This window comes from Trichomonas vaginalis, chromosome V (genome assembly GCF_026262505.1).
Source record: "Trichomonas vaginalis G3 chromosome V, whole genome shotgun sequence".
NCBI classification, from domain to species: Eukaryota; Parabasalia; order Trichomonadida; family Trichomonadidae; genus Trichomonas; species Trichomonas vaginalis.
Window position 1 is genome coordinate 23,415,578 of NC_067207.1, and position 22,935 is coordinate 23,438,512.

General features: G+C 30.4%; 10 protein-coding genes across 10 annotated transcripts, besides 3 other annotated features; 3 read left to right on the forward strand and 7 right to left on the reverse strand.

The window, feature by feature from the left end:
* Positions 1-166: 166 nt before the first annotated feature.
* TVAGG3_0389390 (ATP binding) lies at positions 167-2,241 on the reverse strand (the record flags this gene model as incomplete). Its single annotated transcript, XM_001319380.1, has 1 exon — positions 167-2,230. The coding sequence occupies one exon, from the start codon at positions 2,228-2,230 to the stop codon at positions 167-169; it is 2,064 nt and encodes a 687-aa protein (XP_001319415.1).
* Positions 2,242-2,866: 625 nt separating this feature from the next.
* On the forward strand, positions 2,867-3,932 carry TVAGG3_0389400 (serine/threonine-protein kinase IAL-related family; the record flags this gene model as incomplete). The annotated part of the gene is made up of 1 exon (XM_001319381.2): positions 2,887-3,780. The coding sequence occupies one exon, from the start codon at positions 2,887-2,889 to the stop codon at positions 3,778-3,780; it is 894 nt and encodes a 297-aa protein (XP_001319416.1).
* An 85-nt stretch (positions 3,933-4,017) lies between these two features.
* TVAGG3_0389410 (protein ubiquitination) lies at positions 4,018-5,489 on the reverse strand (the record flags this gene model as incomplete). The annotated part of the gene is made up of 1 exon (XM_001319382.1): positions 4,161-5,480. The coding sequence occupies one exon, from the start codon at positions 5,478-5,480 to the stop codon at positions 4,161-4,163; it is 1,320 nt and encodes a 439-aa protein (XP_001319417.1).
* Positions 5,490-6,164: 675 nt separating this feature from the next.
* On the forward strand, positions 6,165-7,400 carry TVAGG3_0389420 (uncharacterized protein; the record flags this gene model as incomplete). The annotated part of the gene is made up of 1 exon (XM_001319383.1): positions 6,191-7,384. The coding sequence occupies one exon, from the start codon at positions 6,191-6,193 to the stop codon at positions 7,382-7,384; it is 1,194 nt and encodes a 397-aa protein (XP_001319418.1).
* A 365-nt stretch (positions 7,401-7,765) lies between these two features.
* On the reverse strand, positions 7,766-8,386 carry TVAGG3_0389430 (SWI5-dependent recombination DNA repair protein 1-like protein family; the record flags this gene model as incomplete). The annotated part of the gene is made up of 1 exon (XM_001319384.2): positions 7,811-8,386. The coding sequence occupies one exon, from the start codon at positions 8,384-8,386 to the stop codon at positions 7,811-7,813; it is 576 nt and encodes a 191-aa protein (XP_001319419.1).
* A 559-nt stretch (positions 8,387-8,945) lies between these two features.
* Positions 8,946-9,072: a mobile genetic element.
* A 99-nt stretch (positions 9,073-9,171) lies between these two features.
* Positions 9,172-9,208: a mobile genetic element.
* Positions 9,209-10,387: 1,179 nt separating this feature from the next.
* Positions 10,388-10,425: a mobile genetic element.
* A 1,743-nt stretch (positions 10,426-12,168) lies between these two features.
* Positions 12,169-13,941, reverse strand: TVAGG3_0389470 (ubiquitin protein ligase protein; the record flags this gene model as incomplete). The annotated part of the gene is made up of 1 exon (XM_001319385.1): positions 12,169-13,941. One exon carries the CDS (start codon positions 13,939-13,941, stop codon positions 12,169-12,171), a length of 1,773 nt encoding a protein of 590 aa, XP_001319420.1.
* Positions 13,942-14,133: 192 nt separating this feature from the next.
* TVAGG3_0389480 (ubiquitin protein ligase protein) lies at positions 14,134-16,509 on the reverse strand (the record flags this gene model as incomplete). The annotated part of the gene is made up of 1 exon (XM_001319386.1): positions 14,134-16,509. The coding sequence occupies one exon, from the start codon at positions 16,507-16,509 to the stop codon at positions 14,134-14,136; it is 2,376 nt and encodes a 791-aa protein (XP_001319421.1).
* Positions 16,510-16,754: 245 nt separating this feature from the next.
* Positions 16,755-18,915, reverse strand: TVAGG3_0389490 (ubiquitin protein ligase protein; the record flags this gene model as incomplete). The annotated part of the gene is made up of 1 exon (XM_001319387.2): positions 16,755-18,915. A coding segment is annotated over one exon (2,161 nt), but the record flags the coding sequence as incomplete, so codon positions are not given.
* A 143-nt stretch (positions 18,916-19,058) lies between these two features.
* TVAGG3_0389500 (uncharacterized protein) lies at positions 19,059-22,351 on the reverse strand (the record flags this gene model as incomplete). The annotated part of the gene is made up of 1 exon (XM_001319388.1): positions 19,144-21,876. The coding sequence occupies one exon, from the start codon at positions 21,874-21,876 to the stop codon at positions 19,144-19,146; it is 2,733 nt and encodes a 910-aa protein (XP_001319423.1).
* A 77-nt stretch (positions 22,352-22,428) lies between these two features.
* Positions 22,429-22,820, forward strand: TVAGG3_0389510 (dynein intermediate chain binding; the record flags this gene model as incomplete). The annotated part of the gene is made up of 1 exon (XM_001319389.1): positions 22,464-22,763. One exon carries the CDS (start codon positions 22,464-22,466, stop codon positions 22,761-22,763), a length of 300 nt encoding a protein of 99 aa, XP_001319424.1.
* Between the last annotated feature and the right edge of the window lie 115 nt (positions 22,821-22,935).

Sequence of the window (22,935 nt, forward strand, 5' to 3'; positions counted from 1 at the left end):
AGAGAATGGAAATTATAGAGGTTACAGGATCATTTGCTAATTGATCGCTTGCTAAGCTAAATTGACATGTGTAGCAATCAATTGTTTTAACCTTTTCACCATATTATTCGAATTGAAGCATGTATAATTAAAATGTTAAAAATAAACAAGAATTTAATATAGGTATTTATAAATCAACAAACAAGTTGAGAATTTTGTCTAAAAATTTGTTAAGATATTGAATAATAATTTCATGACTTATTTTCTTTGGAACAGGAGGAAGAGCATCACACCATGTATCAAGAGATGCTGTTACTTCATCTATTTGTTCTTTATTAATGTCAATAGAATCGATTGAATTCATAAATTGAACAACAGATTCTGTTTTCTCCATGAAAGCTCTGAGAACATTCGGTTCAAGCCATTTCGGATTCATTGGATAGGTCACATTCAAAATTGTGAAAGCTCTATCGATACTATCTTGTAGTTTCTCTTTAGAACCCAAAGCTTCGGATCTAATGACCAAATATTTCTGAATGTTAATCATTTCCTCCAACAATTGCGTTGTCGAAGAAATATTAAAATCATTTCCGAAGAGATATTGGTCAATTCTTTCTAATATTGTATCTAACATAATACCTTTGGATTCTAAATATAGTTTGGTATCATTTGTTGACGATTTCACAACATTATACATTTCTTCCAATTCATTAGTCAAATACTCTAGTTTTCTTCTATCATTTGTTACTGCTTCGAGGTAGTTAACAAAATTACCATAGTATGGTCGCAAAAGAGTGGCCGAATTTGGTTTACAATCTCCAAGGTAACAAGAGAGGACACGATCAAGCCTGACGGGGCCTCTTGTATAATAGAAGTAGTTCGTGAGTCCGTAACCTGGTTTCGGAACGTAATAAGTCCAATTATATGAGAAAAGTCCTCTTCTCAAAGGAGTTGTGATATTGAAGTACACGAACTCTGGATTATTACTAAAACCAAGTTCTTTGGAAGTTCCAAGTAAAACATCATGACAATTATATAATGCGCAGATATCTATCTTATAAAATGACTCGTTCATCTGTCCAGCCACCCAATTAGTTAGGACTTGGCATTGGCCGCCCATTGCCAATGCTTCATCAACATTCATTGATGAGTTTAATTTTTCAGCTCCAATTTCTTTCATAATGGCTCTGCGAATAGGTGGTGATCTAGAGCCTCCACCAATTATTTCTACAAAGTCAACTTTCGATTTTCTGTAAGATAATTTTATTAATTTGGAAATTCTCAAAACATGAGGCTTTGCAACTTCATCTAAGTCATCCCTTGTAATAGTTACTATTCTGTCTTTGCCAGAAATGTTTTCTATTGTTATTTTAGTCTCTTCCAACAAACTTAAAGTTCTTTTAGCTTTTTCGCACTGTTCAAGAATTCTGCCCATTTCTGCTGGCGAAATTTCTTTGGATGTAAGCTTTTTCTTTACAAATCTGGCTAATCCGGCTGTTAAATAAGCTCCTCCTGTATCATAATCAATATGATAGTCAAGAAGGCGCGCATTGTATTTGGGAACACCCTTCTGCTCTTCAAATCTGATTGCATAAGCTTTTGATGACGTTGCGCCGATGTCAACAAATAATCCAATTCGATTATCAGGCTGTATAACATCTGGACGCCTCTGAGCGAATAAATTCGCAGCTGCTTCCCAATCCCATGTAATTGTTTCGTTTTGGAGTTTAGCTGCTCTAGCAATGTCATGTAATTCTAAAATTTGTGGTTCTGTAAATGATCCTGGAACGACGAAGTTAACTTTTGTGTTTTCAAATCCATCTTTTAACATCATTTTAGTGTAGAAGTGAAGAAATGTTGCTGTTAAATTGAAATTTTTGAATCTAGTTTCGCAAGGAGGGTAAGATAGTAGTCTATCTGCAAGATCTCGTGTTTCATTTTTATCTAAATCGATATATGGTTGAAAATATCCACCGCCGAGCCATGGATAAGATAATAATTTTGTATATGCATGATCACCAATTATAGGTACTAATGATTCAATTTCTTCTGGACTTAAAGGATCAGATGTTATATTATCGAAATCCTTTGGCGTATTAAAAGCAACAAATGAAGGTGTTAATCTCTTTGAAAATGTATTTAAAAGCATATCTGGTACGTTATTTGATCCTTCATGAGCTGCTTTAGTGTAATATGAACCAAAATCGATGGTAATTACTTTATTCTTCAGAAGAAGAATCGAAATTATCATGCGAAATTTCTTATTTTTTTACTTGTCAATTTTGGAAAATCTCGATTTCTCATTGTAACTCTCTTTCCACCAAAGAGCTGATTATATTCTTCTACTCATTGACTATTGGTATGGGATAACTAATCTAGCTCATTCTCAGATATCTTTTGAGTGTTGAATTCTTTAATTTGACAAAGTTATATAGGCCGTTCGCACACCATAGGCATGGTGTGATTGAGTTGATCATTGACAAATGACCTTTTCCTATACAGATATTTAGGTTGAAAAAAATTACTAGGAACTCTAATAAAATGTTTAAAGAATGAACAATTATTCGATTCTCTTCTGTGTTTTAATTTCATATGAAGGATCTGAAATGAAACTCACTCAAATTTGGCTAAAATTAAAATAATTACTATTTAAAAGAAATGCAGCTCCTACATTGTTATCTGATCATTATTTTCTGTCTTATTTCAAGAACCATTGAGGGCAAATGCCATCGTTTGAATTTCAATCATATCACTTTTGTTTTTCGAAATTCATAAATTATAATAACCATTATATAAGAAAGCAAAATAATAAATTTGCATAAAATTATAATCAATTCAATTTTAAACGTCCGATATTGAAAGCTTTCTTGATTTTTGAATCAGCATACGTTTAGGCATTATATTTAGATGAGTATTGCTAAGGAGAATATTTCCCCATCCAACACTCCAGTCAGCAAATCACCACGTAGAAATGGAGCTGCTAGCCGTACACAGACAAAGAAGTGGTCTCTTGATGATTTTGAGATCGGTCGCCCACTTGGAACAGGTAAATTCGGACGTGTATACTTAGCTCGTGAGGCCAAGTCAAAGTTTATTGTTGGTATCAAGGTTCTCAATAAGGCTCAGCTTCAAAAGGCTTCAATTGAGCACCAGCTTCGTCGTGAAATCGAAATTCAGTCCCATCTTCGTCATCCAAACATTATCCGTCTCTATGGATACTTCTACGATGCTACAAGAATTTGCCTTATCATTGAGTACGCAGCTCGTGGTGAGCTTTTCTCAATTCTTAGAGATGCAGGCAGATTCGACGAACATACAGCAGCTGAATATATCGTTCAGATGTGCGATGCTATTGATTACTGCCATTCAAAGCATATCATTCACCGTGATATCAAGCCAGAAAATATCCTTGTCGGCTTAAACGGAGAGTTGAAGATTGCAGACTTCGGCTGGTCTGTTCATGCTCCAACATCCCGCCGTACAACACTTTGCGGAACACTTGATTATCTTCCACCAGAAATGATTGAAGGTCATGATCATGATAAGTCTGTTGATATTTGGACCCTTGGTGTTCTTTTATACGAATTCTTGGTTGGTGAACCACCGTTCGAGACTGATTCTCAGCGCAACACATGCCGCCGTATCATCAATGTCGATATTCGCTTCCCATCATTCGTTACACCACTTGCTCGTGATTTGATCTTGCGCTTATTGCAAAAGGATCCAGCTAAGAGAATGCCACTCAACCAGGTCCGTTCCCACCCATGGATCGTTCAGCAACTCGGTCCTGCTCCAAAGTAATTATTGGAATAACTGTATGAATAAAAAAAGAATATGATATGCCTTCTATATGAACTAATTACTAGAATTGCTTTTTATTGCACAGCAATTATTATTGCGCATTGTATGCATGAATATTATAGCGATGAATTATATTCATAAATCAATTTTACCATAGGAAATTTCCTCTTAAATTTTTTAGATAATGAGATAGAAAAACTTCAATGAATTATAAGATTGAGGCTTTGAAGGATTAATACAAGATCATGTTCAATTGTGATCTATCTTAACAATAAAGAGACAAATATAACAAAGCAATACTCATTACACTGCAAAGATATGAAGAGAGTAAAAAAAAATTAATTAAAAATCAATAAATAAATTTTATGAGGAAAACAGGCTTAATTTTCAAAGATTTCACCAAAAACTTCAAAGGCACTCAGAACTAAATCTTGATCGCCATATGTGTTTGGTCCTGTCTGTTTAATTCTAAAGGATGAATATTTGTTTTGTGTAGAAAGTTTGAAATTCCGAGGTTCTTTAACACGAAGAGGTTCATTAACATGTGTATCAAGGATTTCCCACTTGCCTGCATGCATTCCTTCGAAATTCCATGATTGTGGCTGGTTAAAATCGTGGTCATAGCGTCCTCTGATTGTATACGATGTAGGCCTAACTCTGAACTTCTTTAATTCCACTTTCACCCAACTGTCTGGTTGATTTCCTGTCCAAAAGTTTGTTTTGTTTGATGGATTTATAAGTGATGTAATTGTTCCTGTGTTTACACTACTTGAAGAGACGGAAATGTTCTTCTTCTTTGAGCGTAATGATGCAAAACATCCATGGAAATAATCAGTACCATTAAATTCCAAAACTTTTGTTGGTTTTTTGACTGGTTTAGATTCATTTCCTGGAGATTCATGGCGACTTGTAGCGCGAGATGTAGGATCAGACATTTTATCTGCAATCATGCTTTGTTTGCCTGATTCAGCTACAGGAAGAATTAATCTTCGAGATAATGCAAGCCAAATGCCATCTGTCATTTGATTTGATGAGAAATTATTGACAAAGTCTGACATTTCTTCTTCATCAAGCTTTTCAAACTTAATCTTTGAGAAAAGTTCAGAATATCTTGGATCATCATTATGTTCCATGTATAAGCCAAATACGTATCTGAAAATACAGCTTTCAGATCTGGAGCGAAGTTTACTATGTGATAGTATCTTTTGGACATCTTCGATATCTAATTTTTCTAACTCTTGCTCAGAGATATCTGAGAAGTGAGATGCAATGTACTCGATGATGAAATCGTATTTGGCATGAAGTTTCTTCTTTGAATTAAGTAGAATAACTGCATTATCGATATTTATGTTATCTAAATTGGATTTTGGAGAAGAAGACTGACAAATTGCTACTAATTCATCATTACCTAGAGCTTTTCCAAATGCTTGCATCATTTCAGATTGATTTTGGTCTAATTGAACTTGATTTCCGAAAGCCATTTGAATTAAGAGTCTAAATGTTTTAGTTTCATCCTTTACATTGATTTCGAATCTGTTTAATTCGGGATTATCCTGCAACATCTTTGAAATTATTGGAGAAATGAAAATTGCTATAAGTTTGGGGACTCTGTACTTTGTTGAGCCAACAACGAAAGTAAACAATTCCTTTGATTCATAATTTTGGACAGCAGAAAGCCCTTGTGAGCTCAAAGAAATCATTACACCAATAAAAATTATGAAAATTGTTAACGTTTATTTAATAACATTGTTGTCCTATATCATTTAATTTCAATTTTTGTTTCCGAAGAGATAAAATAGTGCTCACATGAATTTCTCAAATTTTATTAAGTCTTCATGGCTTCAATTCTTTAATTACAATGTTTCAGTAATAATAATATTGCGAATCTTGTATTGTAATGAAAAGTTATCACTTCTAATTACAAGTTAAATTTCAATAATATGCAAGAGTATTGGCTTATCAATTGGATTAATATCCTTGTCATGGATGATCTTTTGGTTATGCATTTACGCTGTAATATAATTAATTTAATATTTCATTTAAAAATTAGCCCCAAATATAATTATATAGTGATAAATGATTTTAAATTGTACATTATACCTCATTGATCTGATTTTCAACTATCAATCACGTTTAAAAATTTTAAAGATTCGGACAAACTACGATTTTTTGAGTTGAAAGTGCCTTGTATGTATTCATTATTTCTATGCTGCAATAAATACACTTTGAAATTCGGTAATAAAACAATCCCACTTTCAAAAACTCTAATTGAATGGAATTACGATGAACGTATATTTGCAAATTATATATTGCTGATAATTATTTCGCAAAATAAAAGAAAACACATAAAAAATTTTGACATGTTTTAAAAAGTGAAATTCAGATGAAAAACGACGTAGTGAAAGAATCAATGACAGAAGAAGAGGAAGAGAAAAATGAAGCCCATGAGAATAAATTATGGGATGCAATGAGCTTCCTAGAATCAATGGGAGGCATAGGAAGCGCCATGAAAACGCGATTTATGTCTACATTAACAGCCTTAAATAGAAGAATGCACTTTTTCACAGGAAATAGAGAGGAAAGAGATGATGATCAAACACATCAAAATTGGTATTTTACAAATGCTTATAATTTCTTATCAAACGCGATTAATCTTTTTAACATACGACGTTTCTATTCTATATTTAGTTCAATGACCCCAGATTTTACTCCAGAAGAAAACGTTTTTGCAAATGAATCCGATATTGAAAATGCTTTTGGCGTAAATCGTGGTGGAACGCTTTATTTAGGCAAGTACTCTATCGAGCAATGCACTGAGCTTATTCGTAATAGCAAATTTAACGATGATTTCCAAAGGATGGGTTATCCTGACTGGTACATCGAATTCGATCTAAGTGACTGTTTTACACATTTAGCTTATGTATTTAGCCGTCATCTTGAAGGAAAAGAAAAATATATTGCTTTTCTTGCAATAGAAGTCGGCGAATTTCAACTGAAAGAAACTTCAGCTAAAGGAAAAGGTACGGCAATATTAAGCCAATATTTACCAAAATCTCTTAACCTACTAAACGTTAAATGGCTTTCACTTCAAGATCCTTTATCAAAATTCAGCGCAAAGCGACCTCGTCTCCCCGGCCAACGCTTCCCAGGAACTGGTGCTGGCCGACATGTTTTCGAATTCTTTATACAACTCTGCACAAAATCAGAACGCGACGGAATTGTCAATACGCCAGAACATTTCCACAACGCTTTCATATACGAAGGGTTCCTCTTCTTGGATGCCGATGTTGAAGGTAATTTCAGAGCAATGAAACGAGATTTGGCATCAGATATTCAGAACCGTGGACTTGCGGCGGTTTCTTGGGCCATATATTTGGGATTTTTGAGAGAAAATGATACACCCGTGAAATGGAAACCCGAAGAACAAGCATTTGCAATTTCAGAACAATTTAAGAGATATTTTGACTCACCAAGCTACAATTCCGCTGTAAATGAAGCAGAGAATTCACGCGGAAAATATCATCTTGTTTGGGAAGAAGCTGAGTCATATTGCTTTGCCGCAGTTGACGAATTTTCAGAAAGAGAAAACGTGACTAATGTTTAAACTAGCGATTATACTTACAGCATTTTTGATGTTTAATTGTTATTCTGTTTTTTTGGAATTTTTAATAAAAATTTTAAAAATTCTTAAACAAAATTAATCAAAATGTAGTCCAAACAATATATTTCCAGATAGATAGAATCATTAGCCTTCAAATATGATATTATTTTCGAAAAATTACTAAAGGAATGAAAATATTTGCGAGTCATCATATAAAATCATCTTGAATTTTAATTTGGCTATTTCTCATTAAAGAAAATTAACAGAATTATCAGATAAACTAAAATTTTAATAAATATTGGATTTAAATACTAATAGTTATTAACAAAGAATGACCATTTGATGAGTTTACATCGGTTTTAATAAAGAAAAATGAATTCATTAAAAAAATAAAATAATTTATCAACAAAATACATTATTAAAAAGAAATTACTTAGGTGTTTCGAAGTCTTCTTCATCAGGATTCCAATAAACGAGCCTTGGATCTATCTGTAAGTTCTTAATTAAATCAGTCATTGACATTTCAGTACCTTTTTGGCGTAGTTTACTTTTGAGCTCGTAAAGCATTTCCTGGCAAGCATTTACCCATTTGATTGTAACATCGTCCAATTCTTTCTCATCTTCAGGTGAAAATTTGTGTTTTGAGCGATGAGCAAGGTTTTCGTATTCTGAATTAAGTTTTCTCAAGTGAGTTTGAAGCCATATTTTCTCTTGCGCGAGTTGTGCGTCATTTAATCGTTCTAAAGCCTTTGAATGATCAAATGGATCAGAAAATGGTGATGTAACAATGGGTTTGGATTCAACAAAAGGTATTAATCTTGCAGACCAATATACTGAAACTGTTTTTCCGTCTTTATCTTGAAAATCTCGTTTATGAATTTGATTTTCACTTAATAATTTTTCTATTTCTGGTAATATGGTTTCCTCTGGCTTTCCATATTTCTCACAGATAATTTGTGTTGTTAATGGTTCGTCCTGAGCAATAAGAAACTCAAGAAGAGACATCCAAAAATTTTTGTCAGTTTTTTTGGAGGAAGTTCCTCTTTCCAATTTTCAACAAGCTCCTAGAATTATTTAGTATTAATAATATCATAGCGATTGCTTTTTAAAACATCATATTTTTAGCATTAATTGAGAAACATATAAGGTTTTCGTTTCTATTGAGCTAATATATAAGCTTACTACATTTCTTTGGCTCAAAAAATCAAATTTGATATGAATTAATTTCGGGCATCATCCGTCTACGCCCGATATGTTGGTATGAATTAATATTCGAGTCACTGAAGATCATCATCAGGATCATCCCTTGCTTTAATTGATGATCAATTTCAGTTCATACAAATTGCACATTTTTGGCATTAACCATTTAGAAGCCTAATTTTCAATCAAATTCGACAAATATTCTTATCAAATTTAGTTTAAATTTGTAAACAATGAACAAGAATTTTCTAAATTTGTAAACAATGAACGTTATTTTCTCTTAATTTTTGAGACTCGCCGTTGCGATTTTTTTATCCATTTGCTTGTATTTTGCATAAGATATGTGAACATTTTTGTTCTTTATTAAGTGTGCTCTTACGCCCCTATGACATGGCCTTCAATTCAGATGTTTAAGGTTAATTTTCAAGGACGTTTCACGTCAGTTGTCAAAAATTTGAATTAATTTCAGATGGGCGTTTGTGCAGCCTTAAGGTGACAAATAATTATTCAAGAGAATAATTTAATCATTTAGCTCTATTTCTCATTTAGAAAATCAATCAAAAACTCAAGTAAGAAAATATGCCAAATTGTAATAAACAGAAATTCATCAAAAGTAACAGCTCTCAATTTTTTGACATTTGTAAATTCTAAATTGAATGAGAAAAATGAAATAATACTAAGCATAATACAATATTCTAGATTTAATTATAATTAGGGAAAAGTTAGTTTTGAGAGTACTTTTCATAGGCATATAGAATGAAATCTTCTGAAAAATAATATCACATAAACTCATATTATTTTCTAATATATAACTATTTTATATAAAAATCAAATTCAATGATCTTAAAAGCGAATGATAAACCTCAAAATTTACGAATATAATGAGTGGTAATATAATGCTTATCTATCATAAAACCATATGAAATATCAATTTTTGCTTTACGCCTAATTTTTGACGACAATTAGCAAAAAAATGTTAAATGTTAACACTCAGTCCATTTGAATATGAAAAATAAAATTGACTTTGATTAAATGTTTTTATTTATCATGCAATTCTTCTTGCGACCAAAGATTTGAATAAAAGTTCAAAAAATAAGATAGCTTAAAAAATAATATACGGTAGTGTTTACTAATAGATGAATAGTATATAAATTCTATTAAAATGGATTTGATCCAAAAAATATATAAAATTTGATCATAAATAAAATCGTTTTAAATTACTTCTTCATTTAAATTATAACAATTATTTTTGGTTTTATATTTTTTTGGATCAAATCCATTTTAATAGAATTTATATACTATTCATCTATTAGTAAACACTACCGTATATTATTTTTTAAGCTATCTTATTTTTTGAACTTTTATTCAAATCTTTGGTCGCAAGAAGAATTGCATGATAAATAAAAACATTTAATCAAAGTCAATTTTTATTTTTCATATTCAAATGGACTGAGTGTTAACATTTAAACATTTTTTGCTAATTGTCGTCAAAATTAGGCGTAAAGCAAAAATTGATATTTCATATGGTTTTATGATAGATAAGCATTATATTACCACTCATTAATATTCGTAAATTTGAGGTTTATCATTCGCTTTTAAGATCATTGAATTTGATTTTTATATAAAATAGTTATATATTAGAAAATAATATGAGTTTATGTGATATTATTTTTCAGAAGATTTTGTGTTCTTCTTCAAAATTTTATTTTTTTATTAAAAAGAATCTTTACAAAATATACATTTACTTTAATTAATATTTAAAAACGTGCTCTATCAAAAGTTCCAAAAATTCAATATTTTAGCTTTTCTGAGGTGTCACTTTTGATGAATTTCTGTTTACAACAAAATGACGCTTATTAAGGTCAATGAAAAATTGAGCGTTTTTTAAAAACCGCCGTTTGAGAGGAAAATTGAGAGCTCCAATGTATACTTTTTGACATTGTCAAAAACTTTGAAAGGACCAAAAAAATTTAGTGTCAGAAAGTTTACAAATATATACTTTCTGACAAACAGACTCTCAGAAAGTACTCAAACTGCGGTTTTTAAATTCCGCACTTTTTTGGGCGACCTTAAGCGTATTTTCCAAATTTTATTTATGAAACTAAATCCAAATTGGACAAATAGGATGAAATGACGAATGGAATTGGATTAAATTATGTGCAACTTTATTTTTTGGACAAATTAATATCAAACTCGAGGTGGAATTACAAGCTCCTCTGCTCCCAAGGATTCAAAAACGCCAACAAGTTGCCCAAAACTTCAAGAAATCGGAGCTAGAGAAGCACCCGATTTCATCCAATAACCTATTTTGTAAACTAAGAACTTGCAGATAGTTCCAAATCGGATCCTGGATTTTGCAAAAATGTGACGAGCATTTCCAGGTCGCTTCAAAATATATCAATCATCAATGTCAAGTTTGGCAAACCTTTCTCATAAAAAAAATGATTTTTTGTAATATTCAAAATTAATTAATTCGATCATTTGGCAAAATTGTATGATTTTCTCTAAGATGCTTGGTGCCCTTGAATAACATATGCTTTAATATTAATTCTGAATGTAATAATAATCATTGCCAATTTCTAATAATGTTTTTTTTTTGAAAAACAGAACTAATTATTTAATTACCTGTGTGATTGCGATTTAAATTCTTCCATCATTTAATTTAAAATGTGTGATTTTTTAAAAAATTACACCATTTGAATTCAATAATTTGCACTCTTCAAAATTGAGAAGTTTATGGAAAGACACACTCTGATTTCAATGTTAGTTAACAAAATATTTCTGAGTTGGACATAATTTAATGATATGAAAGATTCAAGACATTTGCAATAACATGATAAAACGAAAAATTAATTTGATATTTTCCATTTAATTTTGAATATCTTAATGTCAGTTTTTGGTTAAATCACACAATTGAATAAAAAAATATAAATATAAATAGTCAATATCAGGCATTTTTCTGAAGTTTTCCACTAATAACCGTTATTTTCCAATAGAATTATTTGAATTCATATTCAATCCATCAATTCATTATCTGATAATGCGGTTGGATAGGAGAGTACGTAGATTTACAAAGACTGAAGATGAGCTTATTCTTTCTCATTTTAAAGAACATTTGAATTCGATGGGATATGATTTTTGCATTAATGCATTGTTCAAGATTTTCAAGGGATGTCATTCGAAAAGGGCTATAAGAGATAGATGGAAAAATTTTCTTTCCAAAGATGCTGATTCTTTCACTGCAGAAGAGGATATGTTAATTCTATATCTTCATGAAAATCTTGGAAATAAGTGGGCATATATTTCAAGATGTTTAAAAAATCGAAGCTCAACACAAGTACGAATTAGATATAATCAACTTATCAGAGAAAATAACCAGGTCCAACAAAATGATACATTTGATAATTCATTTTTTGATTTTTATGATGATACTCAATTTATCTTCGAAGATGATTTATTTAATTAATTATAGATAGAAGAAAATATATATTTCATAATCTATAATTTCATAATAATTTAATATATTTCATCAATAAAAATTATAGTTTTAAAATTAATATATAAACAAATAATAAATAACATTTTGATCAATGATTATCTTCAATTGTGGATGCATAAGAAATACAGATTAATAATTGTTTCTTCAATAAATCAGCATCTCTGTATGGCATGATATCGATTTGATTGAAACATGTGTGTGCTTCTGGAAGACGGAACTTAGTTTCATCTATCTCTGGTTCATCGTAATATCTGGCCGGAAAGACTTCGCATAATCTCAAGAAGAAAGCTCGAGTTATCTTTGGTGTTTCGTTTCCTGTAATGAATGCTAACAACTTAGACAATTCTTCTGATGTCATCATCGCGCATGCGGTTTCAAATGTTTCCCAAACATCATAATCATGAGATGCTCTGTTGAAATAGTTCAAAAATGTTATGTAATCTAATGCTGCCTTGTTTCCACATGCCATTCCTTCAAGAATTCGTCCGGAAACGTTTTTGATGACACTCATAGGCAAAACTTTCCAAAAACCTTTTCTGGTGTTCAAAACAACACGCGAAAGCTGTTTGAAATATTCAGAATCATCACAATCAACTAATGTGCTGATACTTGAATTAGTTGAGAAACTATACCAAATAAAACGTGGTAAATTCCATGCTTTATGTGAATTCTGTGTCGCAATTGCACTAGCAAGTAATGAACCAACTGTGAATGCGATGTTGTCAGGTAAATTAGTCGAAGGAACCAATTTATCATTTTCACAATGTAATGTATTTGGAGGATTGATGAAATATCTGGCATTAACATCCATGATTTCATTAACCATGTGATAGAAACTATCTCTAAATAATCCTCCGGCGTCAAGACCTGATAAGTTCTTGTATTCAACAAAATAAATAAGTTTGTTATACAAATTTTCGCATGCAAATAGCTTTGATGGGAAATTTGATCTTGAATTTGCAAGAACATCAATAAGTTTGATATTTTCTGGTGAATCATAATCAACACCATGTGCATGAGTTTTCTCAATATCAACAAATATATGTGCAATTTTCTTTGCTTGTGCCCAGTGGTAGAAATCTCCATAAAATCCAATCAAAACACTGGGATTGATGTATTGATTGATTGCATTAAATTCTCGACCTTTGAAGTTCAAATATTTATCTGGGATTTCATCTAATACTGAGAAACTTAAGCATGCGAAATAAACAACAACAGGAGGAGCATTGTCAAATGCAGAACCTGTAATTTTGTTCATTAACAAAGAATCAATCAAAACCATTTTATACCACTTAGAGAAATCTTTAGATTTATTACTTAACCAATCTGTCAAAACATTCTCGCCTGTTCCGAAATGATATCGAAATCCAACAATTTTATCATTGTATTGGAAACGACCTCTAATAATCTTTGTATTTTCATTCTTGTATTTGATTTCGATTGGATAATATGTAAAACTAGCTGATTCAACACATCTATTGTATTTAATTGCTAAATCAGCATATATCAATAAAGGAGGCATTCTTTTCTCTGCATTCTCTGCTTTCATGCCTAATTCAAGTAAATCTGGTAATAATGATTCTGCACATTTAATAATGAAATTAGAATGTGGTTTCTTATTTACAATTGTTATTGGATCAGACATGAAAACTTTTGTAACTAAATTATCAATGTAATCTGCATATCCTTCGATAATTAAATCAGAGAAATAAATGTCATGGATTGATGAATTAAAGAAATTCAAAATCATCTTGCATTGTTCAATATTATTTGGAATAATAAAATCAAATGATTCTAAAATCATTGGAACAAAGCCTGAACAAATCTTTGGATAATTATAATACAAACTTAATCCATTCATGAATGTTTTTTCATATAAAATATTGTGATTCCATGATTGGAACAATGCAAGTTGGTATTTTCCATATTTAGAAGATCTCAATTGATTCAAATCTCTGCCTTTAGTGAATTCATTGTCATTTCCTCCTTTTTTGATTCCTGTTTCAATCAATTCGATGATTTGTTGCTTCTGGTTTTCAACTAAAATTCGGACTTATTCTATTTCTTCATATGATGATGTATCACTCAATCTTGATAATGATAATAATAGTTTGTCAAGATTTTGTTGACCGAAATATTCAGAAATAGAATTCAACAATGAATATGAATAAAAATTACATGTTTCAATTAGTTTGTTTTCAAGATCTTTTTTGTGTCCGATTTGATGGAACATTTCGGAATTAATCATTACTGTTTCAAAACTCGTGTTTTGTTTATTGATTTGGTTTGCGGAAACTTCATATTCAACACTAGAATTAGATTCATCATCTATTCCTTTGATTTTATATTTGTAATCACTTAGGATTTCAGAAACAATTATATCAGAATGTCTTTGAATGTTTGCTTGCATTCCTAAGCAAATTTTAGGGAAAATTGCTGTTAAATCGAAATTATGTTGTTTCAACAAAGAAACAGAATTATTTGATTTCGTAATTTTATCAATAAACTGATAATTAATTATAGAATCATCGAAATTAGTAATTACGAAAATCCATCTCTTCTTTGTTTCTTCGGTTTCTATTTTAACATTTCCGAATTTCAAACAAGAACCTTCAACAGACAAAACAATCTCAGATATTGATTCTTTGTAAGGAACATATCCTCTATCGGAGTAAATGTTTCTATCAAGGAAACTGAGGAAAACTGAATCCCAATCTTCAGAAATGAAACCAATATATTTCAATGAATTCTTCAATGAATCAAATTTAAATGAAATACCATTTAAATTCGAAATCTGTTTCGTGTGTACAAAAAATGATGTTGTACTATCATGTCCACTTATTATTTTGTTATCGCATTTGGAGAAATGTGTCAAAGGAATGAATCTGTCGTCATTTTCTTTTTCGATTTTTGACTTTTTAAGTTGCTGACGAATTAAATAGCAAAATGTTGTATTAGAGTAATTCGGAACATCAACATTTTGTGCAATATCTACTAATGGCTTTAACTGAATAAAATACATAGCAAGATTTTGTTTGTCTTTTGAAATTTGGAACAATTTCGTAACAAAAGACAAAATAATACAATTCTGAATTGAAACAGATGTATTTGTAGTTCTTAAATCAACTTTTTTGAGAATTTCTGCCATTGATCTGATCAAATTATCAGTGATTTCGAAATTAGGAGGATCTATTTCGAAACAACTTTCAGAATTTCTTCTAAGATTTATATCAAAATCTTTGGATTTTTCTGTGTTTCTATTGATTTTGATAAATCTTGTAATTTCGGAATCAAAAATCTCAGCTCCCAAAGCAATCATTGCTCCTAAACTCATTAATGACAATTCATTATTATCCAATTTAATATTGTTAACAATGAAATCAGGATATTTCATGTCTTTCCAACAATTTTTGTTTCTTAACATACAAATGTTTCTTGCAACATCCCAGTAATTTCCTGAATTCAAAGCAACTTCTGCAGGAATTCCAAAGACTTGTTGTGGACCAATGTGAGCTCTAAATGGAAGATCTAATAATCTGGATCTGTCAATAGGTTGAATTGCTTGTCCCATAAACAAAGAATTTTCAGTTTCCAAAGACAAAAATTTTTCAGTTTTTTGTTTGAGATTTTTCGGATCATTTTCATTGATCATGAAATGAATATTTATCAAGAAATCATTGATATCAGAACAAATTTCATTTAGATCAAACTTCTTTACATCTATTTTTTGTATCAAAGCCCTTGCGAAAGGAATAAAAATAGATAATTTGTTGTTTTTCAAGTAATAATGATTCAAAGATTTTTGTTTTGTTAAGAAGCCAATAATTCTTTCATTTGCAAGCTTTGGAAGAGTATTTCTTCTTGTTCTAAGCTGATCAATTCTTTTCAATTCGAATGCATCAAATTCGAAATTATAAAAATCAATGATTTTTGAAATCCAAGTATTTCTTTGTTCATTTGGATTTTTCAATGCGGAAGAACTCATTAATAAACTAAATTTCCTGTTTAATGAGTTTAGAATAGTATCAAATGATTTCTTCTTGCTGTTTTCCATTAAAGATTCTTTGATTTTTTGGACTTTTGGAATGAAATCCGAAAAAGTTTTTTCGAAATTTTGTAAAGTTGGATTTTTCAAAAACTCTTCAAATTCATTTTTGTAATTGCAAGACCACAAAATAGACAAAACAATTTTAGTTGCAGATTGATGGACTTCAATTTTAATCTGCTTCATTCTTTTCCTCAAGAATTGTTTCGTTGTAACAGTCGAAATTATTGTTGGAATTTCGTTTTCTTTTAATTCTTCAAATTTTGACAAATTTTGAATTTTATCATGAAAATCAAACAACGAAATATCTCCTTGTCTAAATGATATCAAGTTCAGTATTTCCTTGTGCTTGCTTTCGAAATCCGTTTCAGGAATTGTTGCCATTAATATCTTACTTGTTTTCGCATACAAATAAGGCAACAAACACAATTTTGCACAATTAGGATTTAAAATTGGAAAATTTTTGTCATTTGTCACATTTCCTTCCAAGAAAAACTGAGAATTCTTATTATTTCCAATGATATCAATTGAAACAAATTTTCCTTGTATATCCGTTGATTCGGATTTTATCTCTTCGTTATTGAAAAACGCGTTTTGGTTGATATTTCCTTTGACAAAATCTTTTTGTTTTACAGTGATTTTTTCGAAAGGGGTTTCCAAAACTGTTTCAATATCTCCGAATATATTTTCAGGAGCAAGGATTGTAGTATTCATAGAAATACATGGGAAATCATTAGTATTGTTATCATTCCTTGTTGCGAAGTTCATTAAATACTTCATGAAATTTTTGAAAGATTTATCAAAAAGTGAAATTTTGTATGCGATATTTGATTTTTCTTCCGAAATTTCTTTCAAATTTTCCAAAACGCATTCAGCCAATGAACAACTCATTGGAATAACAGATAAAACAGCAAATAACTGTTCCAAAATAACAGTTGCTTTTGTCTCTTTGTTATCAAGATTCAATGTCTTGAGATAATCGAAAGCGAAATTAATAAAAGAAGTAAATTCTTTGTCATAAAAAGAAACATTTTGATTAATATTTATGTTTCTTGTTAATTGTACTAATTGGTACATATCATTTATCCTTTGCAAAATGAATTTAGTACATTGTTCTTCATCTCCTATACAATTCATAATGGAAATATCATAATACAAAAATATACTTTGCGGCAATTTAAACAAATCAACTTTTGCGTTGTATTTCAAATAATCATAATTAATATTTTCAACGAGAAATGGCCAATACATTCCATATTTAACAGTTCTTATTAATATATCATAAGTCTCTAGCAAAAGCTTGTTAGGAACAATCCTTCCGAAAAATGCGGTGATCTTTTGTTGGTCCCTGTCATTGACCATTTTATTGATTGAATAAATTTGGCGGCAGTTTAATACAAAAAATCTTGTCAGAAAAACATTTAAGAAATTCATTAAATCCCTTGGAATTTCTTTATCTTCTAAGTCTTTGATAACTTGTAATGCGTAATCTACATGCTGTTCTGGATTCTCTGCATAGTTATTCGAACAATTTTCGCCTTTTATTATCACACAAAAAGTTTTCATCATTTCTTGCAAAATGTCATCAATAATTAATGAAACAGTTTCATATGAACTGATTGCAAAACTGGGACGAATCATTGTAAGATACTTTTCAGACATTATAAGTTTTCTTGTATCAATAAATAATTCGTTTTTGTTGAAATTAATTTGGAATATTTCGTCATTTGAGAAATTGACGTGAGAAAACAAATAATAACGTGGTTCTTCTTCAATAATGTTCATATCATTTAAATTATAGATAACAATTTCATGTTCTGTAGTATATAAATATAATTTATCTTCAATTATGCGAATAGATGATTCTGACATCGAAATTGTTTCTCCAATATTATATTCTTCACATTCATTATCGTCATTTGGTAGTTGATCGTCATTAAACCGAGTTATAACAATTTCATAATTATTTAAACCAATAAACACGAGATGACCATCGATTATTGATGTATCAACAAGATCATATTGATAGATATCACTTATTGGTTTTGCTTCGTTATTAAAATAATATTTCTTGGAATTAATATCGAAAATGTATCTACCAACAGTATTTTGAAGTATAATGTATAAGCCTTCTAATGATTCAATGTAAATTGTATTGTTTTTTGTTTTTCCTATTAAATATGAAATTTCTTTGCTGTCTTTCCATTTTTCGAGTGGATGATCACTTATTTGTTTATATTCTGTAACTAACTGGTTCTGATCTGATGCTTCTTCGTTCTGATTTGCATCTTTTTGAAAATTTCCTTTTTGTATTTTTTGATTGAGAGGGAAATTCGTTTGTGTAGCTATTAATTTCGATATTATTGCTAGTTTTGATAATGTATGTGTGCTTGGAGACAATCCGAAATTCAATAAAATTGGATATTGTTCAACTGTCATTTTTTCAAAGTGTTGATCGAGAAAATTGAATAGCTGCTGTGGAGGCATTTTATCTAATGGTATATCTGATGTATATTCTTGGTAAAATTTTTCATCGCCAGATAATGGCACCATTTGGAATCTGTTTGTGCTTTTGATGGATTTTTCGAATTCATCTCTGATCATTACTTTAAGATTGTGGTATATTTGAGGTAATGATGGATAAAACTGTTCAATATTTTTTAATTTTTCTTTAATTTTTTGAACAATGAAAGTTTGATCAGGTTTATCTTGATTAGCTTCATCTACAAATATTGGTGGATACTCATTTAGATTCCCTTTAAAAACTGGTGGTCTAAAAAGAAAATCCATTTAAAAAAAACTATTATCGACTTTTTTGTCAATTGAAAATTTTGAGAATTCAGAATGAAAAAAAATTTGAACCATTATTATATTATTAATGCTAAATTGAAATGTAAAGTTTTGAGATAATACAAAATTTAAGACGTTTGTTCACAAAATTTCGATTTTATTCAAAGGTTTACACGGAAATATTTTTAATTCAAAATAAACAATATGATTTTTTTTTTAAAAAAATTATTATCTAGGGAATCTTGGATTAGGTCTATCTTTGTTTCTCTTTGGAGTAGGTGCTTCGTGAAGTGCAGGTAAGTTAGGTGACATAATGATGTTATTAATCCTATTAACTTTTCCAGGAGGAGCTTGTGGTTCTGGAGGTAAAACTCCCATTGCAGAATTTTGTTCCAAAATTTGTTTAACTTGCATCAAATCACTTTCTGTGACTGGTTTTCCATCAATTTCTTTGACGCTCCTTAAGATACACAAAACTCTGATTCTGTGGATCGTTCTTTGGTTCAAAGGATTGTCGTTGAAGTTGAATTTCGCGAGATTTGTCAAATTTCTCAATTTTTCAACTTCATCAACTGTTGTTATTCTGTTATGAGAAACATCTAAAAATGTCAATGATTGGCAATTGATGTTATCAAGTTTTTTGAGTGAATTATATGATAAATCCGAACTCAACAACTGTAATTCACTAAATGTTCCTCTTTCTATTGTCATCACGTAATTATGAGATAAATCTAATAATTCAATATTCGGGAAATTGCTCCTTGGCAATATCGGATGTGTTTTAATTGAATTATATGATAAGTTAAGTGATTTAAGGTTATGTAGCTGAAAAGTGACAAGTATTTTACATAAGGAGTCACCAATTTTGTTGTTTGAGAGATCCAAAGCTCTTAAATGAGGCAAACAAAGTAAGAAGTCGAAGTTTGTGAGTGAGTTTCCTGAAATCATCAAATTCTGAAGCTTAGGGAATGGATTCTTTGGCCATTTGATTTCACTCAAATTGTTATTTGACAAATTGAGAGCTTGTAAAGTGTCAGATGCCAAAATATCAACATTTTTATAGTTTTTCTCTGACAAATCGAGGGAAGTTTGACCTTTCTTTAATAAGGCGCCGATTTCCTCTGGGAACAAAATTCCTTGCAACTGATTCTGTACTTTGTTATGTTGTGATTGTTTAATTGGCTGGCCATTTAGCATTTTCAGGGTCTTGAATTGGAACAAAAGTCTGTTCATGTCAACTTCTTCCATCAAAGGATTGTTTTCCATGGAAAGAATAATCAAATTGGGATAGAAATTACTCTGTGGAATCTCATCAATGTCATTGTTACCGATGAAAAGTGCCAAAAGTGAAGTGAATTGTTGTAATTTCTTCAATTTGTTATTTGGCATCAAAAGGAATTGTAATGATGGTAATGTCTGACTTATTGGCATTTCTTCGATGAAATTAGATGAAACATCTAAATATGTCAAATTTTGGCTGGCAATGTCGATTTTTGTTAATTGGTTGCCACTTGCCATCAACTTTGTCAATTTCTGAAGTTTACAAAGTGGTTTTAATGTTGTTATAGCGTTAGAAGAGATGTCCAATGTCTGAAGATTCTCCAATGATGAGAAATTATTCGATAATGATGTCAAATAAAAGGTATCATCGTTAGGAGGAGAAAATAGAACAGAACTTGGTTTATCGTTTTGTAAACCTTTGAAAATTGTTTTGATAAACATGTTGGTCGTATGTGAATAAACAGGATTTCCTATTATATACATTTGGGATATGTTATCGATCATGGATTTATCATTAGGAATCAGATAATTGACGTTTTCAACCAAATTAAATGAAATATCTAAAACAGAAAGAGCAGGTAGAGGAGGAAGGTCTGTAATGGATTCTATCCTGTTGAATGGAACATTTAACTCCTTAAGATTGATCAATCCATTGAATGCTGCCAAAGAATTAATTTCACAATTGATTAAAGTGATTTTTGTAAGAGTTTCTGTTAATGTGAATTTGTTTTGGACTTGAACAAGTGTTTCTCCATCAGAGATTTCCTTCAATTTCTGACTTTGCTTGATCATTTGTGAAATCAAATTTTCGCATTCGGTCAAAAGAGAGTCTGTTGGTGTTGAAACCATCATTAAGTATGTTGGTGCTGACTCTACTTCATTGTTCTGCTCAACAACATCACAGAAAACGACAAAATACGTATCTTGTGATTTTGGATTTATAATTGAAGAAAATTCATGCTGGCTTTCAGTCCAGTTGCATAGTGCTGATATTGCTTCACTTGCTAAATCATAAACTATCACTTTTGGAGTCTTCTGGGCTTTAAATTCTTCCAAAAAATGAGTTGCTCCAACATTTGAGATTTCCCAAATGGCAGCGATATCTAGTTTGGTCGATCTTTCAACAAATTGAGAGATATTCGATGAAAAATCATTCCATTCTTGATAATCTTCAAGAAGTCGGGTGGAATGCAATAATCCGGCTGTCTTGTATTCAAGCATTGGTAATTCTGTTGCTGTGTATTTGAATTCTTTGTAATAATGATCAAATCTTGATGCAATTTCATTAATTTTATCAAAAACTTCGTGATTTAGCTCAATTGTAAATGGAATATCTGAAATAATCTTGTCAAGATTCCTATAGAACTCAGATTTCAATGATTCGCAGTAAGAAGCTTCGTTTGCAGAGATTGCTGAATAATAAATTTTAACTTCGCGTTTTCTGGATTCACAAATGGATCTAAACTTCTTTGTAATACTAAATGTATCGATTGTTTCAATCTGAGGCAATAAACAACCAACCATTATATCATAATTTGGAAATTCACAAATTGGATTTGTTCCATAGTTAGGATCGTAGAAATAAACTTCTTTTAAGTTCTGCATTTGCTGTAGGATATCGAAAATCTTGAAAGTATGAATCTGATTACCAGCAACGTTCAAAATTTCGAGTTTTGTCATATGTCTAATGGTAGATGATATGTCTGGTAGTCTGCAATTAGCAATATTTAAGTCTTTTATGTGCTTACACTGTGTAAAATCTGGATTTTGTTCGAATGGATTTTCAGCAACTGAAAGGATTTCGAGATGTTGTAGAGAAGAACAATCAGGAAGCTTTGTTAGTTTATTTCCTTCGAGAATTAAATGCTTAATGTTTGGACAATATTTTAATCCAGATGTATCTTTTAATAATGTATGGTAAACATGTAATTTTTCAAGATTAAGTAAGTCTTTGAGCCATTCTAAATCGGTTACATCTTGCTCGATGACTCTGATTTCTGTTAATTGTCTAAATTTATCAAAATTTGGATGTGCTGGAAGATTGAAGTGGAAACACTCAAGTATTTTGAACTTGTCAGGATTTGCTTCATAGTCCTCCGGCTCAATCTGGTTATCTTCTAAAAGAGTATGAAAAAGATTGTCCGTCAAAATCCAGAATTTAAAAAATTTTATCGTTAATTTATTAAAATGGGGGTCTAATTTTTTATGAAGGGGGATTAATGATACGTTACTCAATTTTTTTAATTTTTTTTTTCGGGAATCATAGAATGAGCGATATTATTGAAACATTAAAGAGAATAGAAGCTAACAAGAGTGTCATTGGCACTTTAGTTCTTGATGCTGAATACAAAGTCATTCATTCCGCATTCAAAAATTCAGACCCAGCTAAATACGCTGAAAAACTTCCACCTCTTTTAGAAAGAGCAGCAAGTATGGTTAAAGATTGCGATCCAGATAATAGCTTAACATTTTTAAGAATTCGTACAGAAAAATTAGAAATTCTCATTTCTCCAACAGATGAATACACTTTAATTGTTGTTCAGAATATGGTTATGATCGATTCATAATTGTTACACTCCTTAGATTGAATAAAATGTCTAATATCTTTTATTGTTAAAATTAATTTATGTCTTTATATGTTTTTTAATATTGTTTCGAGATATGTTTTATTTTGAGCATTATGAAATTATGATAAATTTTAGTTCAATTTGAAGATTTTGACCTAAAAATTGAATTTTT